At 41.9% G+C, this 18,596-nt stretch overlaps 1 protein-coding gene across 1 annotated transcript in view; it reads left to right on the forward strand.

Moving 5' to 3' along the window:
- The window catches only part of LOC126482079 (fatty-acid amide hydrolase 2-like), a 406,337-nt gene that overhangs the window by 184,678 nt on the left and 203,063 nt on the right, over nt 1–18,596 (forward strand). The window contains exon 3 of the mRNA XM_050106055.1: nt 11,297–11,481. Coding sequence (XP_049962012.1) covers nt 11,297–11,481 — 185 coding nt within the window. The remainder of the gene's footprint in view (nt 1–11,296; nt 11,482–18,596) is intronic.

Genomic DNA, 18,596 nt, shown 5'->3' on the forward strand with positions numbered 1-18,596 from the left:
TTACACGTCTCGGTCACTTCTTATTCGCATTGACGACGCTTTGAACAGTGGACGTTACATTTCAGATATGTTACGACCCGTGGTTCTACCCTTCATTCGATTCCGGCGAAACCCTACATTTCAGCAGGATAATGGACGACCGCATGTTGTAGGTCCTGTACGGGTCTTTCTTGATACGGAAAATGTTCGACTGCTGCCCTGGCCAGCACATTCTCCAGATCTCTCACCAATTGAAAACGTCTGGTCAATGGTGGCCGAGCAACTGGATCGTCACAATAAGCCAGTCACTACTCTTGATGAAGTGTGGTGTCGTGTTGAAGCTGCATGGGCAGCTGTACCCGTACAGGCCATCGAAGCTCTGTTTGACTCAATGCCCAGGCGTATGAAGGCCGTTATTACGGCCAGAGGTGGTTGTTCTGGGTACTGATTTCTCAGGATCTATGCACCCAAATTGCGTGAAAATATAATCACATGTCAGTTCTAGTATAATATATTTGTCCAATGAATACCCGTTTACCATCTGCGTTTCTTCTTGGTGTAGCAATTTTAATGGCCAGTAGTGTATATTACTTGGCTGTGACACATCAAGCGAAACTGTTTTGCTCTTAAGTTTTGCACACCAATACACATAGCGCTCGCCGCTCACAGCTGTGCGAAGTGAAATTACTAATATTACAAATACTAATGTGACCGGATAAGATAGTAAATACTGCTAAATGAAATAAATTGGAAAGGATTCGTCATAAGGCACTAGCATTAGAACTCTAAATAAGACGTTAAGGTATATCGTACTCAAAAAATTTGTGGTGCATAGCCCATCGCCTCAGCAATCCATGACTTGTGTTCGTACTATCCCCTTTTCAACTACGCTACGAGATGAAGCGATAGTGGGAGGTGCAGCGTACTTTTCCTGGCTGGAGTGATGGCTCAGAGTTACGATGATCGCTTTACGCTTATGAGCCATTGATTTAGAAACATGTCGTTAGTAACGCGATCCTTTTTGCCCTAATGATAGCAGCGGCGGGTTTCTGCATGGAATCTAAGAGAAGCCGAAGCACTGGGAAGCCTTCTTGAGCCATAAACACTCAATCGCTGTCCGCGGTTCACTGTCAAGGTCGTTACGGACTGCTGTGCTCTCTTCTACTTCGTTCACATTTATAGGATTTGGAGTTCACTGCCCGAACGTCAGTATCCTAAAGTAGTACGGCGCCATTCTCTATAAAACTCGATAAAACCGCCTTCGAACATTTAAAGATTTCAGAACTCATTGAACTACAAAATATTTCAGGCAACAGAGCCGCCGACATCTGAGTGGTAGCTCATAGGTCTTGTAATCGTAAAGTTGTTGGTTCGTATCTTCCTGGTACTAACATTATGTGAGTTGTGTTTTGCGATAAGTGAACTACTCTCATGAACAGTGAATGTTAAATCCTTTAACTTTGAAGTTATGCATTAAGTATGAACTTCCGAGTCCCCGAATGAAAATGGAGACGCAATTTGGCCCTTATTGATTAACGGAATAGTCTAACACACTCACAGACTTACATAATTTAAGCGCAGCTGAAACTGGGTTTCGCGTAGTAAGTAATGATTCATTAAAAAACTAAACGTATATTAAATCAGTGTTTGGTACCTGCTTATGGCGTCCAACAGTGCTCATGAGGATGTCCCCTCTGGAACGTAGTCGATGATTCCCAGCATGAAAGAACAAATTGATTCATCAAAATTAACACATAATTTATGAATTCCATTTGCATCTAATATCTCCGTAAGGCGCTACATCACTCCACATTGCATTTAGCAAGGGCCGATCGCCGTAACTGCAGTCGGCGACCTACATTTCTGCAATTGAAATGAAATTTCGTGCTAAGAGAGAATACGTATTTTAGTGAGTGGCCTCTGATGCATAAGAATATTCACGAACAGTGATTATTATCAATAAAGTGCAGAAATTTATCATGCAGCCTCGAAATAACCTAACCAATTCACCTAAGCTTCACCACGGCAAGTAATTGAAATAATCTCAATTTATTCAGCAGCAGAATATCCAAACAAGCTCAGATCGTCATCAGACGCAGCCAGTCTGCTTCCAAAGGCAGAACTCTCACAGTACAAGGACAGAACACAGCAAGCCAGTGATTCACAATCAGAATGGCGGAAGTGCGCTCAAACAAAGAAACCGTCGTGGCTTCCAAACCGCGGTTGTTTTCCATTGGCTAGTAAACAAACCGACCTCCCAAAGATCCGAAGGTGCCTCGGTGGCAAAGCAGAGTTTGCTCAATGAGCTTACTTCGATCAGTCGAAGCTGAGTATAGAAGAGGCAGGCACAGCACTCCAAAGACAACTAAAAGCAAAATATAGTGAGTAAAAAATGAAACTGCCGGATGAAAAGGAAACTTTTAATATCTTTTTTTCTTTCATTTGAATTCCATATTTGTTATCAAATGGAAAGTTAATTAACAAATACTGAATCACAATTTTTAAAAAAAAAGAAATCATTTCAGTTTAAGTTACTAACTGCTTGAATGTGAGTATTCAGAATAAATTAAAATTTGAAAATTTGTCCAAAATCATACACTCTAATTCCATCATAAAATAAGAAACATTTAAAGTTTCGGAGTGTCTTATTTTAATTAGAAAGGGACAGTTGGAGAAACTTGAAAAGAAAGAAAGGAAGATTCTCGGGAAAATTAGGGGACTACAGAAGATTACTGATGGGACTAGGAAGAATAAGGGAAACGAGAAGCTCTACAAGTACACCGAAAAGATCAGGGATAGAATGCGGAAACGACGGTTGAAATTTTATGGGCACCTAGTAAGAAAGGACGAAAACAGACTGAACAATAATATCTTCAATTACATCACGTCATTAAAGTACACTTGCAAGCGGACAGAAGAATTCAAAAGAGACACACAATAAACTGGTATTATTACACTATAGATGATCCGAAACAGGGAAGAATTCTAAAACAAGGATGACAGCACAAAATCATTTGAAGAGAAACCACTAAAAAAGCAGGTCGATGTACTACATTTCCGCGTGTGGGTGAAAGAAAAGAGGTGAAAGAATGAAGACATTTTGGGAAGAGAGGAAAACAAAGACCAAGTAGCTCAAAATGGTTCAAATGGCTCTGAGCACTATGAGACTCAACTGCTGAGGTCATTAGTCCCCTAGAACTTAGAACTACTTAAACCTAACTAACCTAAGGACATCACAACAAACATGCCCGAGGCAGGATTCGAACCTGAGACCGTAGCGGTCTTGCGATTCCAGACTGCAGCGCCTTTAACCGCACGGCCACTTCGGCCGGCAGACCAAGTAGCCTTAAGACCTATGCGATCACTATTAGTGCAAAAAAAAAAAAAAAAGATTTGACCATGATGTCAAAGCTCAAATTACGATAGCTAAGGAAGATTTCAATATAAAGAGAAGCATACTACGTAGAAAGCTAGATAAATAGCTCAGGAAAAGACTAGCTAAGTGTTTCGTTTGGAGCGTGGCACTCGATGGAGGTGAAACGTGGACACTGGAAGAGAGGACTAAAGGAGGTTGAGATGTGGGCGTGTGGGGTGGATAGGATCAATTAGGTGCAGAAGAAGACCATTGGAAGCTATAAGAAAAAGAAAGAAGAATATACTTGTTTCAAAGGCTATCAGGTATGCAGCCGGGTGCGATCGTTGAAGTCCCAAGATATTTCGGCGAATAACCTTGCCGCCATCATCAGGTGGTTCTGATGGAATGGTCTGTCTGCTCATTGTCGCAGACAGACCATTCCATCAGAACCACCCGATGATGGCGGAAAGGTTATTCGCCGAAATATCGTGGGACTTCAACGATCGCATCCGGCTGGACACCCGAGAGCCCTGGAAACAACACACACGCCGGTAAAGCGTCCGATCACATATCAAGAATATACTTGGTCAAGTTGCGACGGGACTGTTTGATCGCGTATACATTGGAAGGATGGGTGTGTGCGAGAAGAATCAAAGGAAAAAGAAAATAAAAAAATTTAAATGATGTTAAAGCAAGTGCAAGCCACTTGAAATGAAGAGAGCAGCAGAACACAGAAGGACGCGCAGAGCAATCTTGTGTGGTGCTGACTTAGGACAAAGCACACAATAATTGTGGTACAAAAATGCGAAACTTCAAATATGAAATAAAATACATTGTTATTTCTACAGATTGAACAGTATTATTGATATAAATATCTTTTCGTATGGCAATAAGTCATTTCGCATTTCTGTACCAAATTTTTATTGCTTTGTGCAATTAGTAATTAAAAGTAAAAATACATTATATCTCCATGGTGCGAAAAGAGGCAGGTGACCCTGGACAATAAAAAATGTGAGGTCCTCCACATGAATACTAACAAAATTCTTTTAAATTTCAGTTAGACGATAAAACACACACATTTAAAGGCTGTCGATTAAACTCAAACCTAGTGACTACAATTAATAATTTAAACTGAAACAATCACATAGAAAATATGCGGACGGCAAACCAAAGATTGCGCCTTATGGGCAGAATCCTTAGGAGATGCAACAAATCTACCGAAGTGACTGTCTGGTTACATTTGTCTGTCCTCTTCTGGAGTATTGCTGCATGGTATGGAATCGCTACCAAATAGGATTGAGGACATCGAAACAGTACAAAGGAGGGCATCTCTTTTTCTATTATCGCAAAATAGGTGAAGAGCGTGAAGGGTGTGATAAAAGAGATGGGGTGGCAGTCATTAAAATAGAGGCTTCTTCGTTGCGGATATATCTTAGGCCCCTCCTTTTAGTCATCGAACGAACGTCGGAATGGCGGATGATGAACTAATCGATATGAGCTAATCGATAACGGAATAAAAAAAACAACAATCGCTTAGTAGTGACAAGCCATCAGGACCAGATAAAAAACCTATGATACTCTACAGAATTATGCAAAATAACTTCTGGCAGCAGTTTATCGTAGATCGCTGAAGCAACGAAGGATACCCAGCAACTGGAAAAAAGTGCAGTTCATTACTGTTTTCAAGAAGGGCTGTAAGACATATGCACACAATTATAGGCCTATATCGTTGACGTCAATCTGTTGATAAATTATGGAACTTGTTTTAGACTCAAGAATTATGACGGTTTTGGAGAACATAATTATCCTCTAATACAATCAACGTGGCTTCCGCAAACAGAGATCTTGCAAAACTCATATCCCTCTGTTCCTCCATGAGACCCAGAGCGCTGTCAATAACGGCGCTCAGGTTGATGCCGTGTTGCTTGACTTCAGGAACGCATTTGACACTGTCTCGCTCAGCCGTTTAGTGAACAAAATACGATGTTATCATGTGCCCGACCAGATTTTCGACTGGTTTCGATACCTAATTGCACGTAGAACTCATCATGTCGCTGTTAACGGAACAAACTCGACAGATGTAAAGGTAACTTCCAGAGTACCTGAAGGAAGTGTGACAAGACCGTTACTGTTTACAATATATATAAATGATCCAGTAGAAAGCGTCAGAATCTCTTTAAGGCTGTTCGCACATAACGCGGTTGTTTGTAACAAAGTAGCAACGCAAGAAGACGTTACCGATTTGCAGAATGACCTCCAGAGTACTGACGAATGGTGCAGGCTCTGGTAGTTGACCCTGAATGTAAATAAATGTAACATATTGGGCATACATAGAAAAAGAAATCAATTACAGTAAACTTACACTATTGATATGATAAATTGTTGGAAATAGTATTTATCGTAAAATACCTGTCTTAAGTGGAATGCCCACATAAAATAATATGAAAAGCTGATGGCAGTCTGAGGTTCATAGGAAGAATCTTATGGAAATAATGTAACTAATTTACAAAATAAGTGGCTTACGTAGCGCTTGTTCGGCCGATTCTGGAGTTGTGTTTATCATTCTGGGACCGTTACCAGGTAAGAGAGAGAGAGAGAGAAAGAGAGAGAGAGAGAGAGAGAGAGAGAGACAGACAGACAGACAGACAGAGAGGATCCAAAGAAGAGCGGCGCGTTTCGTTACGGGTTTGTTTAATCGGCGCGAGAACGTTGTGGGGATGTTCAACAAACTCCAATGGCAGACGCTACAAGAGAGGCATGTGCATCACGAAAAGGTTTACTATTGAAATTTCGGGGAAAAGTCTTACAACTTGGTACTTCCTCCAAAATACATCTCGCGAAATGTCCACGATGATGTGCTCCATAATGCAGTTCTTAGAGTTTTCCCCAAGACAATTATCTCTCATTTTGGAAGCGAGCTGGTGGTACATTGTTTTACTTAAGTTACAAATCGCCTCCGGGGTTCTTTATCGTTTACCCGTAGGAGACGATGGAAGACCTATTAGGGGACATTTCCCTTCCCGTGCAAACATCCTCCATATATGTAAGAGAATTAAACAGTTCCTATGTTTTCAAAGTTTTGTAAAAAGGCTTTTGCGGGGTAGTTGGCGTGTATCTCCCAGTTTTTGACAGTTCAGATTTTTCAGCATTCCATGACGCTCTCCAGCAAGTCAAATAAGCCTTTGACCCATAGTGCTGCCTTCTTTGCAAGCGTCCCTCGTTAGTCTTTTTTAGTACGGGTCTCACACGCTTAAGTAGTACCCTAAAGTAAGTATCCCAAGTATTTTGTTTACAGTCTCATTTACGGGGTGACTGCATTTTCTCAGTAACCCATGAATGATTCCATTTGTGACTTATTAATTTTATAGTCATAGCCTGTTGGAACGATGGTGATTTTTCCCAAATCGAGGTCCTAACATTATACGCTTGACACTGCGCCACGAGAAAAGCCAGTGCTTGCCTGACCTCGGAGAAGGAGTATCGTTTGCGTCAGGCAACCACGAGTCGGAGGCAATGAAGTAAGCTGATATCAGGAGTCTTGGTCATGTCGCACTAGCTGTGCAGGGACCAGTAAAGTGAAACACTGAAATATCCCATTCGCTGTCGTAAGATGAGCGCTCTGCCTCTGACATAGCAGAAACTATTTCTAACTTAGCTGCTCACGAGTATTCCCAGACGGCGTTTTCTGATCATGTCCATGAACTTTCTGTCTGTTAGTATAATTCTTTGGTTGGTCTCTCTATCCATCCTATCATCTCTATGTATTGCTCCAAACATTTTTCTGAGGATTTTACGGTCTATTTTTTCTGTCTGTGTGTTACCTAATAATCCAATTGCGACCGTTTCTGATGCGCAATGTTCTTCTGGTAACACAACTGTATTGAAGAACCTGAGTTTGGGCTGTTTTGATATGTTTCTTTTACTGTAGTTTGTCCATATGAGTTTGTACGCTTTTTGAAGTTTTCTGCTCTTTCTGTGTTGGATGCTTTTTTTGATCCTCCTATTTTTTTGTATTCCCCTGGATATCTGAATTTTTCCATTCTTTTAACTTTTCCATGTTGTACGAGGCGGGTTTTTAAGTAAGTACCGTTTTGAAACTAAAAAAGACGTGCTAAGATACCTCAATAATTTTATTTTTACATGAAAGCCTTTACCTTAATCTACGCACTGACGCCATTACAGTCCGATTCTTCCTTGTTTATGTTGTGTACTGAGTGTTTAAGATGCCTCCGATAATCGTGAGTCCCGCCGACTGTGAAGTCGGCAGATTTATTCGTGCTAATGGCCTAAAAGCGATCGATATTCATCGTTAGATCTGTGCAGTATACGGAGAAAATATTATTAGTGATGGAATGGTAAGAAAGTGGGTGAGAGCATTTAAAAATGGCCGCACAAATGTGCATGATGAACAACGGAGTGGGTGTCCTTCGGTCGTTAATGAAAGTTTTGTGCAGGAAGTGGACAATAAGGTGAGAGAAAACAGTCGCTTTACGATTTCCTCCTTGCGGGATGACTTTCCTAATGTTTCTCGTAGTGTTTTGTATGGCATTGTGACCGAGCACTTGAATTACCGACAACTGTGCGCACGTTGGGTACCGAAAATGTTGACAGATGTGCACCAAACCAAACGTTTAGACAGTGCATTGACTTTCCTTGAGCGGTACCACAACGACGGTGATGATTTCTTAAGCCAAATTGTAACGGGCGATGAAACATGGGTGGCCTACGTCACACCAGAATCATAACAACAGTCCATGAAAGTTGAGCAAGGGCACCGTTTTGCTGCAAGACAATGCCCGTCCGCATGTGGCGAATCAGACCAAAGATCTCATCATCACATCTTTTCGATGGGAAACTCTAGATCACCCTCCGTACAGCCCCGATCTTGCGCCCAGTGACTACCATCTGTTCCTGCTTTTGATGAAACACCTGGGCGGTCAGCGTCTTCAAGACGATGACGAAGTCAAAACAGTGGTGATGCAGTGGTTAACAAGTCAGGCGGCAAATTTCTATGAGGAGGGTATTCAAAAACTGGTACAATGTTATGACAAGTGCCTCAATATTGTCGGAAATCGTGTAGAAAAGTTGATTAAGGTACAGGCTTTCATGTAAAAATAAAATTATTGAGATATCTTAGCACGTCTTTCTTTAATTTCAAAACGTTAGTTACTTAAAAAACACGCCTCGTATGTCAGGGTCATGTGCGTAGGTATTCTTTCTTTCCTTGTAATGACCTTTTGATTTGTTTTAGCAGAGACTTTATGTAAGTGTTCCAGTGCTTCTCGTCTATAGTTCCTGAGTATTGTCAACTCATCTGCAAATGCCTGACAATTTATTATTTATGATATTAAAACATTTCATATAGAAGGGGCGATCAAAAGGTTCCCGTTTAAGGGCGTTGCTGCAGCGTATATGCAACCGATCGCGACTCCGATGCGGGTATATAACCACCGACGTATAGGCAAGGGAATAGTGTGGGCTTCGAATGGAAACTTTTTGATCGCCCTTTATATATTGTTGAAAAATAATGCCTCCGAATTTTTTACATGAAAACTCCCAAAGCTTTTCAAATAAAACAAACGGCATTAACATTCTACATTTTTATTCCTCATGTCTATATATTTATTTCTCAACATGGCCTGGCGACGAATATATTTCTCCCAACGCAAGGCCAGTTTTTGATATCGTCATTGTAAAATGTTTGACTTTCTTGGCGGAGTCACAACTTCACCTCTGTTTGCACCGCTTCTTCACTATTGAAGTGAAGTCCTCGGAGATGTTCTTTAAGTTTTGGAAAGAGTTGAAAAAGGGATGGGACCAAGTCGGGTCTGTATCTACATCTACATCTACGTGATTACTCTGCTATTCACAATAAAGTGCCTGGCAGAGGGTTCAGTGAACCATCTTCATGCTGTCTCTCTACCGTTCCACTCTCGAACGGCACGCGGGAAAAACGAGCACTTAAATTTTTCCGTGCGAGCCCTGATTTCTCTTATTTTATCGTGATGATCATTTCTCCCTATGTAGGTGGGTGCCAACAGAATGTTTTCGCAATCGGAGGAGAAACTGGTGATTGAAATTTCATGAGAAGATCCCGTCGCAACGAAAAACGCCTTTGTTTTAATGATTGCCACTCCAATTCACGTATCATGTCTATGGCACTATTTCCCCTATTTCGCGATAATACAAAACGAGCTGCCCTTCTTTGTACTTTTTCGATGTCATCCGTATGGAGGATGCTCGATGACCGTGAATCCAAGGCGTCGGATTGTTGCCGTGTGTAGTCTGCCACTGCCATGTTGAAGGAGAGGATTCTTCATGTGCGGACGAACTCTTCGGATTCGTGCTTTCAGTTTTCTGTTGGTCTCCCACGTGCCGACATCGTTACATTATACACCATCGCATTAAGCGCTTTAGTTTGGAGTCCTCTAGAGGCAGAGGGTTGCAACTTGCGTCAGCAAAGCAGGAAAGTCGACCGAGTAATATACGTGACATGCAATACCTCAGCCGATATTGAAAACAGAACAAATAACTCAGAGGCATTACTTTTCAGCACGCCCTCGTATATTGTTATACTCGAAATTGTCATCATATAAATCATGGAATCATGGAATACTTCTAGATAAGCCCAAGTACTGTGCTATGAATGGGACAGCGCTCAAATGGTTTAAATCATACCTAACTGGAAGAGTCCAGAAAGTTGAAATAAGCAGTTCCCATAGTATGCAAAAAACTGGTGATTTCTCAAACTGGGGAACAATCAAGAATGGGGTGCCACAAGGTTCGGTCTTGGGTCCTCTGCTGTTCTTAATATATATCAATGACTTGCCATTCTATATCCACGAAGATGCAAAGCTGGTACTTTTTGCCGGTGATACAAGTATGTCTATCACACCCAACAGACAAGAATTAACTGATGAAATTGTAAACGATGTTTTTCAGAAAATCTTTAAGTGGTTCTCTGCAAATGGTCTCTCATTAAACTTTGACAAAATACAGTATATACAATTCCACACAGTAAATCAAATGACACCATTAATAAATATAGACTTCGATCAGAAATCGGTAGCTAAGGTAGAATATTCAAAATTTCTAGGTGTATGCATTGATGAGGGGTAGAACTGGAAAAAACACACTGAAGATGTGCTGAAACGTTTGAGTTCAGTTACTTATGCTGTTAGGGTCATTGCAAATTTTGGCGATACACATCTCAGTAAATTAGCTTACCACGCCTGTTTTAATTCTCTTCTTTCGTATGGCATCATATTCTGGGGTAACTCATCATTGAGTGAAAGAGTGTTCAATGCTCGAAAGCGTGTAATCAGAATAATTGCTGGAGCTCATCCAAGATCATTCGGCAGACACTTATTTAAAGAGCTAGGGATCTTCACTGTAGCCTCACAATATATATATTCACTTATGAAAATTGTTATTAACAATCCGAACGAATTCAAAAGTAATAGCAGTGTACATGGCTACAACACTAGGAGAAAAGATGATCTTCACTACTCAAGGTTAAATCTAACTTTAGCTCAGAAGGGGGTAAATTACGCTGCCACAAAAGTCTTTGAGCACTTACCTAATAGCATCAAAACTCTGACAGATAGCCATATATCATTAAAAGGAAATTAAAATAATTTCTGAATGGCAGCTCCTTCTTTTCATTAGATAAATTTTTGGATATAGTAAGTGGGTAATTTCCCCACCCCCCACCAAAAATAAAAGAAAATTAAGTGTCATGTAATATTTTGTGTAATGTAATATCTTGTATAGACACCTTTTATTAACCTGACACGGTCCACATCATTACGAAGTGTCGTATTCATGATCTATGGAACAAGTACTAATCTAATCTATACACGTTTATGGCACCTTTTTAAGGTGACGATGAGGTGGATCCGCACCCAAGCGGAGTCCAAAGTTTTTATCTTTTAGACTTACATTTTACTGCATGTGTTGCAGGAGAAAAAGCAGTCATGGAGATCGGGGTGCGGCTGATCGGCCTGCTGCAGCTGCTATTGCGGCTGATGTTGCGGCCCCTACAGTACCTGCGTTCCCTGAGGCCGGCTCCGCGCCTGCCGCCCATACAGAGCCGCCTGCTCTTCCACAGTGCCTCGCAGCTGGCAAAGCTCATCCGCACGCAGCAGGTAACGTCACCACTGCCAGCGACCAGACGCACACACACATAGATAGCCTAAAAGAATGATGAACCTAATGCATATTTTTAATATACACTACTGGCCATTAAAATTGCTACACCGAGAAGATATGCAGATGATAAACGGGTATTCATTGGACAAATATATTATACTAGAACTGACATGTGATTATATTTTCACGCAATTTGGGTGCATAGATCCTGAGAAATCAGTGCCCAGAACAACCACCTCTGGCCGTGATAACGGCCTTGATACGCCTGGACATTGAGTCAAACAGAGCTTGGATGGCGCGTACAGGTACAGCTGCCCATGAAGATTCAACACGATACCACAGTTCATCAAGAGTAGTGACTGGCGTATTGTGACGAGCCAGTTGCCCGGCCATCATTGACCAGACGTTTTCAGTTGGTGAGAGATCTGGAGAATGTGCTGGCCAGGGCAGCAGTCGAACATTTTCTGTATCCAGAAAGGCCCGTACAGGACCTGCAACATGCGGTCGTGCATTGTCCTGCTGAAATGTAGGGTTTCGCAGGGATCAATTGAAGGGTAGAGCCACAGGTCGCAACACATATTAAATGTAACGTCCATTGTTCAAAGTGTCGTCAATGCGAACAAGAAGTGACCGAGACGTGTAACCAATGGCACCCCATGCCATCACGCCGGGTGATACGCCAGTATGGCGATGACGAATACACGCTTCCAATGTGCGTTCACCGCGATTTCGCCAAACACGTATGCGACCATCATGACGCTGTAAACAGAACCTGGATTCATCCGAAAAAATGACGTTTTGCCATTCGTGCACCCAGGTTCGTCGTGGAATACACCATCGCAGACGCTCCTGTCTGTGATGCAGTGTTAAGGGTAACCGCAGCCATGGTCTCCGAGCTGATAGTCCACGCTGCTGCAAACGTCGTAGAACTGTTCGTGCAGACGGTTGTTGTCTTGCAAACGTCCCCATCTGTTGACTCAGGGATCGAGAGGAGGCTGCACGATCCGTTACAGCCGTGCAGTTAAGATGCCTGTCATCTCGACTGCTAGTGATACGAGGCCGTTGGGATCCAGCACGGCGTTCCGTATTACCCTCCTGAACCCACCGATTCGATATTCTGCTAACAGTCATTGGATCTCAACCAACGCGAGCATCAATGTCGCGATACGGTAAAGTGCAATCGCGATAGGCTAGAATCCGACCTTTATCAAAGTCGGAAACGTGATCGTACGCATTTCTCCTCCTTACACGAGGGATCACAGTAACGTTTCACCAGGCAACGCCAGTCAACTGCTGTTTGTGTATGAGAAATCGGTTGGAAACTTTCTTGATGTCAGCACGTTGTAGGTGTCGCCACCGGCGCCAACCTTGTGAGAATGCTCTGAAAAGCTAATCATTTGCATATCACAGCATCTTCTTCCTGTCGGTTAAATTTCTCGTCTGTAGCACGTCATCTACGTGGTGTAGTAATTTTAATGTCCAGTAGCGTACATCGAGTTGACAAAGGGCATGGGATACCTCCTAATATAGTATCGGGCCTTCTTTTACCCGGCTTAGTGCAGTAAAGCGACGTGGCCAGGACCCAATAACTTGGTGAAAGTCCCCTGCAGAAATATTCACGCATGTTGCCTCTATAGCCGTCCACAATTGCAAAAGTGTCACTAGCGCATGATTTTGTTCACGAACTGGCCTCTCCATTATGAACCATAAATGTTCGATGTAATTTACGTCGGGCGATCTGGGTGGCCAGATCATTCGCTCGAATTGTCCAGAATTTCTTCAAACGAATCGCGAACAACTGTGGCCCGGTGTCATCCATAGAAATTTCATCGATTTTTGGGAACATAAAGTCCATGAATGGCTGCAAATGGTCTCGAAGTAGCCGAACATAACCATTTTCAGTCAGTGATTGGTTCAGTTGGACCAGAGGACCCAGTCGGTTTTATATTAACACAGACCACACTATTATGGAGCCACCACCACCTTGCACGGTGCCTTCTTGGCAACTTGGGTCCACGGATTCGTGGGGTCTGAGCGACACGCGAACCCTGTCAGCAGCGCTTACCAACTGAAATCGGGATTCATCTGACCAAAACACGGTTTTACAGTCGTCTGGGGTCCAATCGATATAGTTACGAGCCCATGAGAGGTGCTGGAAGCGTCGTCGTGCTGTTAGCAAAGGCACTCACGTCTGTCGTCTTCTGCCATAACCCTAACGTTAGATTTCGCTGCACAACCCTAGCGCATGCGGTAATCGTACGTCCGATATTTATTTCTACGGTTATGTCAAGCATTATTGCTAGTGGGTTAGCGCTGACTATCTACACAAACACCGCTTCTCTCGGTCGTTTAGTAAAGGATGTGGAGCACTGCATTGATCGTGGCGAGAGGTACTGGCTGAAATTTGGTATTCTCGGCACACTCTTGACACTATGTCAAACTATGTCCAAATTCTGTATTCCCTAACGATTTCCGAAATGAAATGTCCCATGCGCCTAGCTCCAACAACCATTCTGCGTTCAGAGTCTCTTAATTATCGACGTGCGGCAGCATCGTACCTTTTCACGTGGATCACCTGTGTACAAATAACAGCTCCGCCAATGCACTGCTATTTTATACCTCGTGTACGCTATATTATGGCTATCTGCATGTGTGCATATCGCTATCCCATGAATTCTGTCACCTAAGTCTAAGTTTCTGTTTTGCTAACTAGGTTATGATGAGACCAGCGATAATACGCAGAGATCGGAAAGCGATCTATAACTTCCATAAAAAGCAGCCTGCAGGTACTGGGTTGGCAAAATAAATCTGTCCTAGAAAATATTTCATGCACCCATGGACAGGAAAATCAGACTTGCATCACCCGAATCAGTTGCAAGTGATACAAGTTGGATTGCCTATCTTAAGTTCTATTAAATGTCGCCAAAAAAACAGTAGATGTGATGTACATATACAAACAGATGATTACAATTTCAGAAAACCGAATAAAAATGTAAATGTCGTGTGACTAGGTGTAGCCTTATAGTCTTATACCGGGTATTATGCATAGTTCCCAAGATTAAGATGGCTGATTTATTTTGATATCTAATAATTGGCTAATATGAATACTAATTAAGTACCTAGGCATTAAGTTGACGTTGGAACCAAAATTCTGTTACAAGAATGAAGTTGGTTGCTTGGAAGAACGAATGCTTTTTCATGTTGAATCACAGCGATACAGACATAGCAATACAGCCATTCAACACCAAATTATTGTTGGCAATCTTTATACGTCAGGAGTCCTCAGATGCATGATCACTAGTGCCATCGCTGTAATAATTGTAAGTATTCATGACTCTGTTAAGTACATCGATATGACAAAATTATTTTAAAGCTCGTTACAGGACTGTGTCCCGCCTTTTTTAAAAAGCAGACATTCTTTCTACATTAATAATTGTCCCCAAAACTTTTTCACTTCGTCTACGCCAACTTCATTAAGCTCTTATTTTATTGCAATCTTAATTACTGGTTGATTAGTTTTTAGAACCTTATTAACTGGCTGGACAGCTTGTCGTAATTTGTTTAGAAGTTCTTGTCATCATGCACATGTTCCTCATGTGACGATGGAGACGTGGCAATCGCTGTACATGTTATTATTAGTGGAAGCACCCACATGATTTTCATAATCATTAGCTTCAAACAAATGAGTATAAACTATGTATTTCAGTATGAACATTGTGCCTGAAGCTAAAGCTTGACAAAACGTGTTAGTAAAAATAACATAAACACGAATGCGAACCTCCATCGTCACAGAAGATATATGTGCATGATGACAAGAACTTCAAAACAAATTCTGAAAATTTATCCAACCACTTAAGAAATATTCTACAAAACCTAACCATCAATAGTTAAGATTTCAATAAGGCACGTAGCCCATTAACTTGTTTTGAAAGGACAACTGCTCTTAACGCATCGGAAGTCAAAGAATGATTATATTTAAAAGCATTCACTAACGGAATAATTTAGGACGGAAACCGAATATCTTCAAGAAGTTTAAGGCTGTTTAGCATCTAACAAGTGTTGCCGAAATTCTAGGGAAAGACCATAGACAAATAATATGCGATTCTCTGTTGACAAAAAAAGCGCTTAGTTAAGGCAGTCTGCCAGAACGCGGTACGGTGAGATGAGTTCCTGACAAGCTTCGCGCCCTGGTGTGACCGTGAAAGGAAGCCATGTGTCAAAGGCCAATGAACTACTCGCAGCACGTTAATGTGACCTCATTTTATCTGAATGACTCAAGAACGTCAGGGTCGAGTGGTCGGTTTAGCGTTACGAATCGTATTGTCTACCACTTCCAACCGCTTAAACTGCAACTATCCCCAGCAGTCACTTCACAGGATGTAAGTCCATTCTGCACGATGAATGTGCTTTCGTCCGCTGTATCTGATCATTCTTATCACGGACTTACATGTCTGTGGTGTCCAGTCAGCAATAAAAAAATGTTGCGTATTGCTTTATTGTCAATACTGGGCATAATAGAAAGAAAACTGATTTTGTTCTTTCAGTAAGTCAACAAAAATAAAGAAGATCAACACATTACCACTTGATAAATACAAGCAAAAAAAGCAAAAACAAAACCATACAAGAGATTCCACTGGAAGAACCACACTTTGTTCTTACTGTCGTCTTGCGTAACACATTGTTTATGAATAATTTGGCCATCCTTGTCACAGGAGACACATTTTAAGTGGTTAGGCATAACCCTTACCAAATCGTCCAGAGAAGACTGTGGAATATTTTCTCATTCCTCCACAGCAACCTCTAAGGTGCCCTGTAAGGTCTCTGACGGGACAGAATGGTTGCAAACCGCTCGTTTTAGCGTGGCCCGTGCATTTTCAATGCAGTTGAGGTCTGGAGAACATGGAAACCATTCCATCCGACTGATTCTGCGCTCCACTAATAAGGTGTTCTCAAAACGTTGGTGATGGGGGTGTGCATTGTCGTTCCTCGGCGTGAATCCCAATCCCATATGTACACCAAATAGAGGCACAATGCTTGCAACAGTGACGTCCCAATACTTCACACCAGTCATCCTTCCATGTATTGGAGTAAGGGGTGTTCTGCGGCCATGCTTGATTCCACCCCTAAACATGACTGAACCGCCTTCATAGGGGCGGTGGCCTACGATAGTGTTAGGGTGCCCGTTGTCCTAGTTATCTCCACACACCAGTATCAGTATTGTCAGGATGGAGATTGATACGGGTGTCACAGAGTTGTGTCTCACTGCTGCCTAGCCCACAAAGAATGGCTTCGTGCCATTACGACACGAGCCCCTCTCCAAACCCAATTTGGAGAGGAGAAGCCGGAAGAGGTCCTTTGGCACGTAATCCCTGCTCGTGGAGCCCATTTCGTATCGTTTGTGTAGACACCTGCTCTCCTGTAGCTGTTTTGAACTGGGGCCCTAGACGTGCATTACGTTGAGGGTTTCTGCATGCTGTTATTCGCAGATATATTGGTCCTGCACACTAGCTGTTTTTCATCAGCGGTCATTTCTGTGATGATCCTCAACTGATCCTGTCGCTAGATACTTGTTCCAGACTCTAGAGACATCACTTTGACTTACACCAACGTTCGCTGCTATGTCCACCTGTCTCAGTCCCTTCTCCATTGGAGTGACTGTACGGATACTCTGACAATACTTAAAGCTGTCCGAACCATCCTGAAGCAATACAGCTCTCGTAATGGCACACAGTACAAGTACTACAATGTTTACAGGTGACGCGGTTACCGCAGACTGCACTTACTGCCCCTTAGCAGTGAAACCATAGACTGTTTCAGCTAGAATTACATTACAAACAAACCAATGTGTTGATATCACAGTGTATTGGTTCAAATGGCTCTGAGCGCTATGGGACTTAACTTCGGAGGTCATCAGTCCCCTAGAACTTAGAACTACTTAAACCTAACTAACCTAAGGACATCACACACATCCACGCCCGAGGCAGGATTTGAACCTGCGACCGTCGCGGTCACGCGGTTCCAAACTGAAGCGCTTAGAACCGCACGGCCACACCGGCCGGCCACAGTGTATTGCTAGATCAAAAGTTCAGTGATAAAGTTACGGGAACATGCATCATTTATTTTGACCATTGTATATTGCTTCCTCTTCTAACAACCCTACCACAACAAAGGTCAAAAATTAATTATGATTGTAGTGTTGCTCACGCTGCTAAATATTGCATTTTCGGGCAACAACAAAGTTATATTATGTGACAGGTGTCATTAGAGCACAGTTAATATAGTCATTTCTTGAAATAATGGATAAACTAGGCATTCATCTTTTCGTGTTTCCCACGCTGGTCTCGTTGTGAACTCATGGCTCAATCGTCGAAAATCTAGGTAGTGATGATTCCAAGCTCAGATGCAAAGAGGCCTAGGTGTTATTCTGCGATATGCAAAAGTTTTATAGATGTGTTTCATAAACCATTCTTGAAGATTAAACTTTTGCAAGTTAGGACAATGGTGATGTAAAAAAGTAATCAGCACTCCGAATTTAAATTACACTTCTTTTTTATTACTTTTGTTGCAATATCACTTAACTCGTTCCAAAACATCACTTCACAATATAAAACATACTTGAAAATATCTTCCTCACTGTTAAAGTTCACATTTCATAAACTGACTACAATTTGCGTCTTTTTAACATGACGACCAGAGCTTGACTCTCTAGTAACCGCTTACGTGCCCAAAAATCAGAGTTACAAGTACGTCAAAGATCATAGTGACAAAAGAAAGAATACACATAAGAATAACATCATTGGAATATATACATATCGATGTATCGAAGTACCTCTACATTAATGAAATCAAATCTGAATGTTGTCACAGAAATATGTTAACTATTTTACAGAAACACAGTAGAATATTGCTGGTATGGAGAGGTTGAGGTGAGGTGCCGTAATTACTTTCAACATAAATTTAGTATCGTGACTACTACAGCACTTTGTTGTCGTCTCATGAAACCTGCCTTTAAAATATGAGACGAATTTTGTAAAAAAAAAGTACAGCGGAAATTATGTCACTTCCGCTGACCACTGATCACTATTTGTACCCAAATTTGATCACTGACTGT

Source organism: Schistocerca serialis, chromosome 5 (assembly GCF_023864345.2).
Source record: "Schistocerca serialis cubense isolate TAMUIC-IGC-003099 chromosome 5, iqSchSeri2.2, whole genome shotgun sequence".
Lineage (NCBI taxonomy): Eukaryota > Metazoa > Arthropoda > Insecta > Orthoptera > Acrididae > Schistocerca > Schistocerca serialis.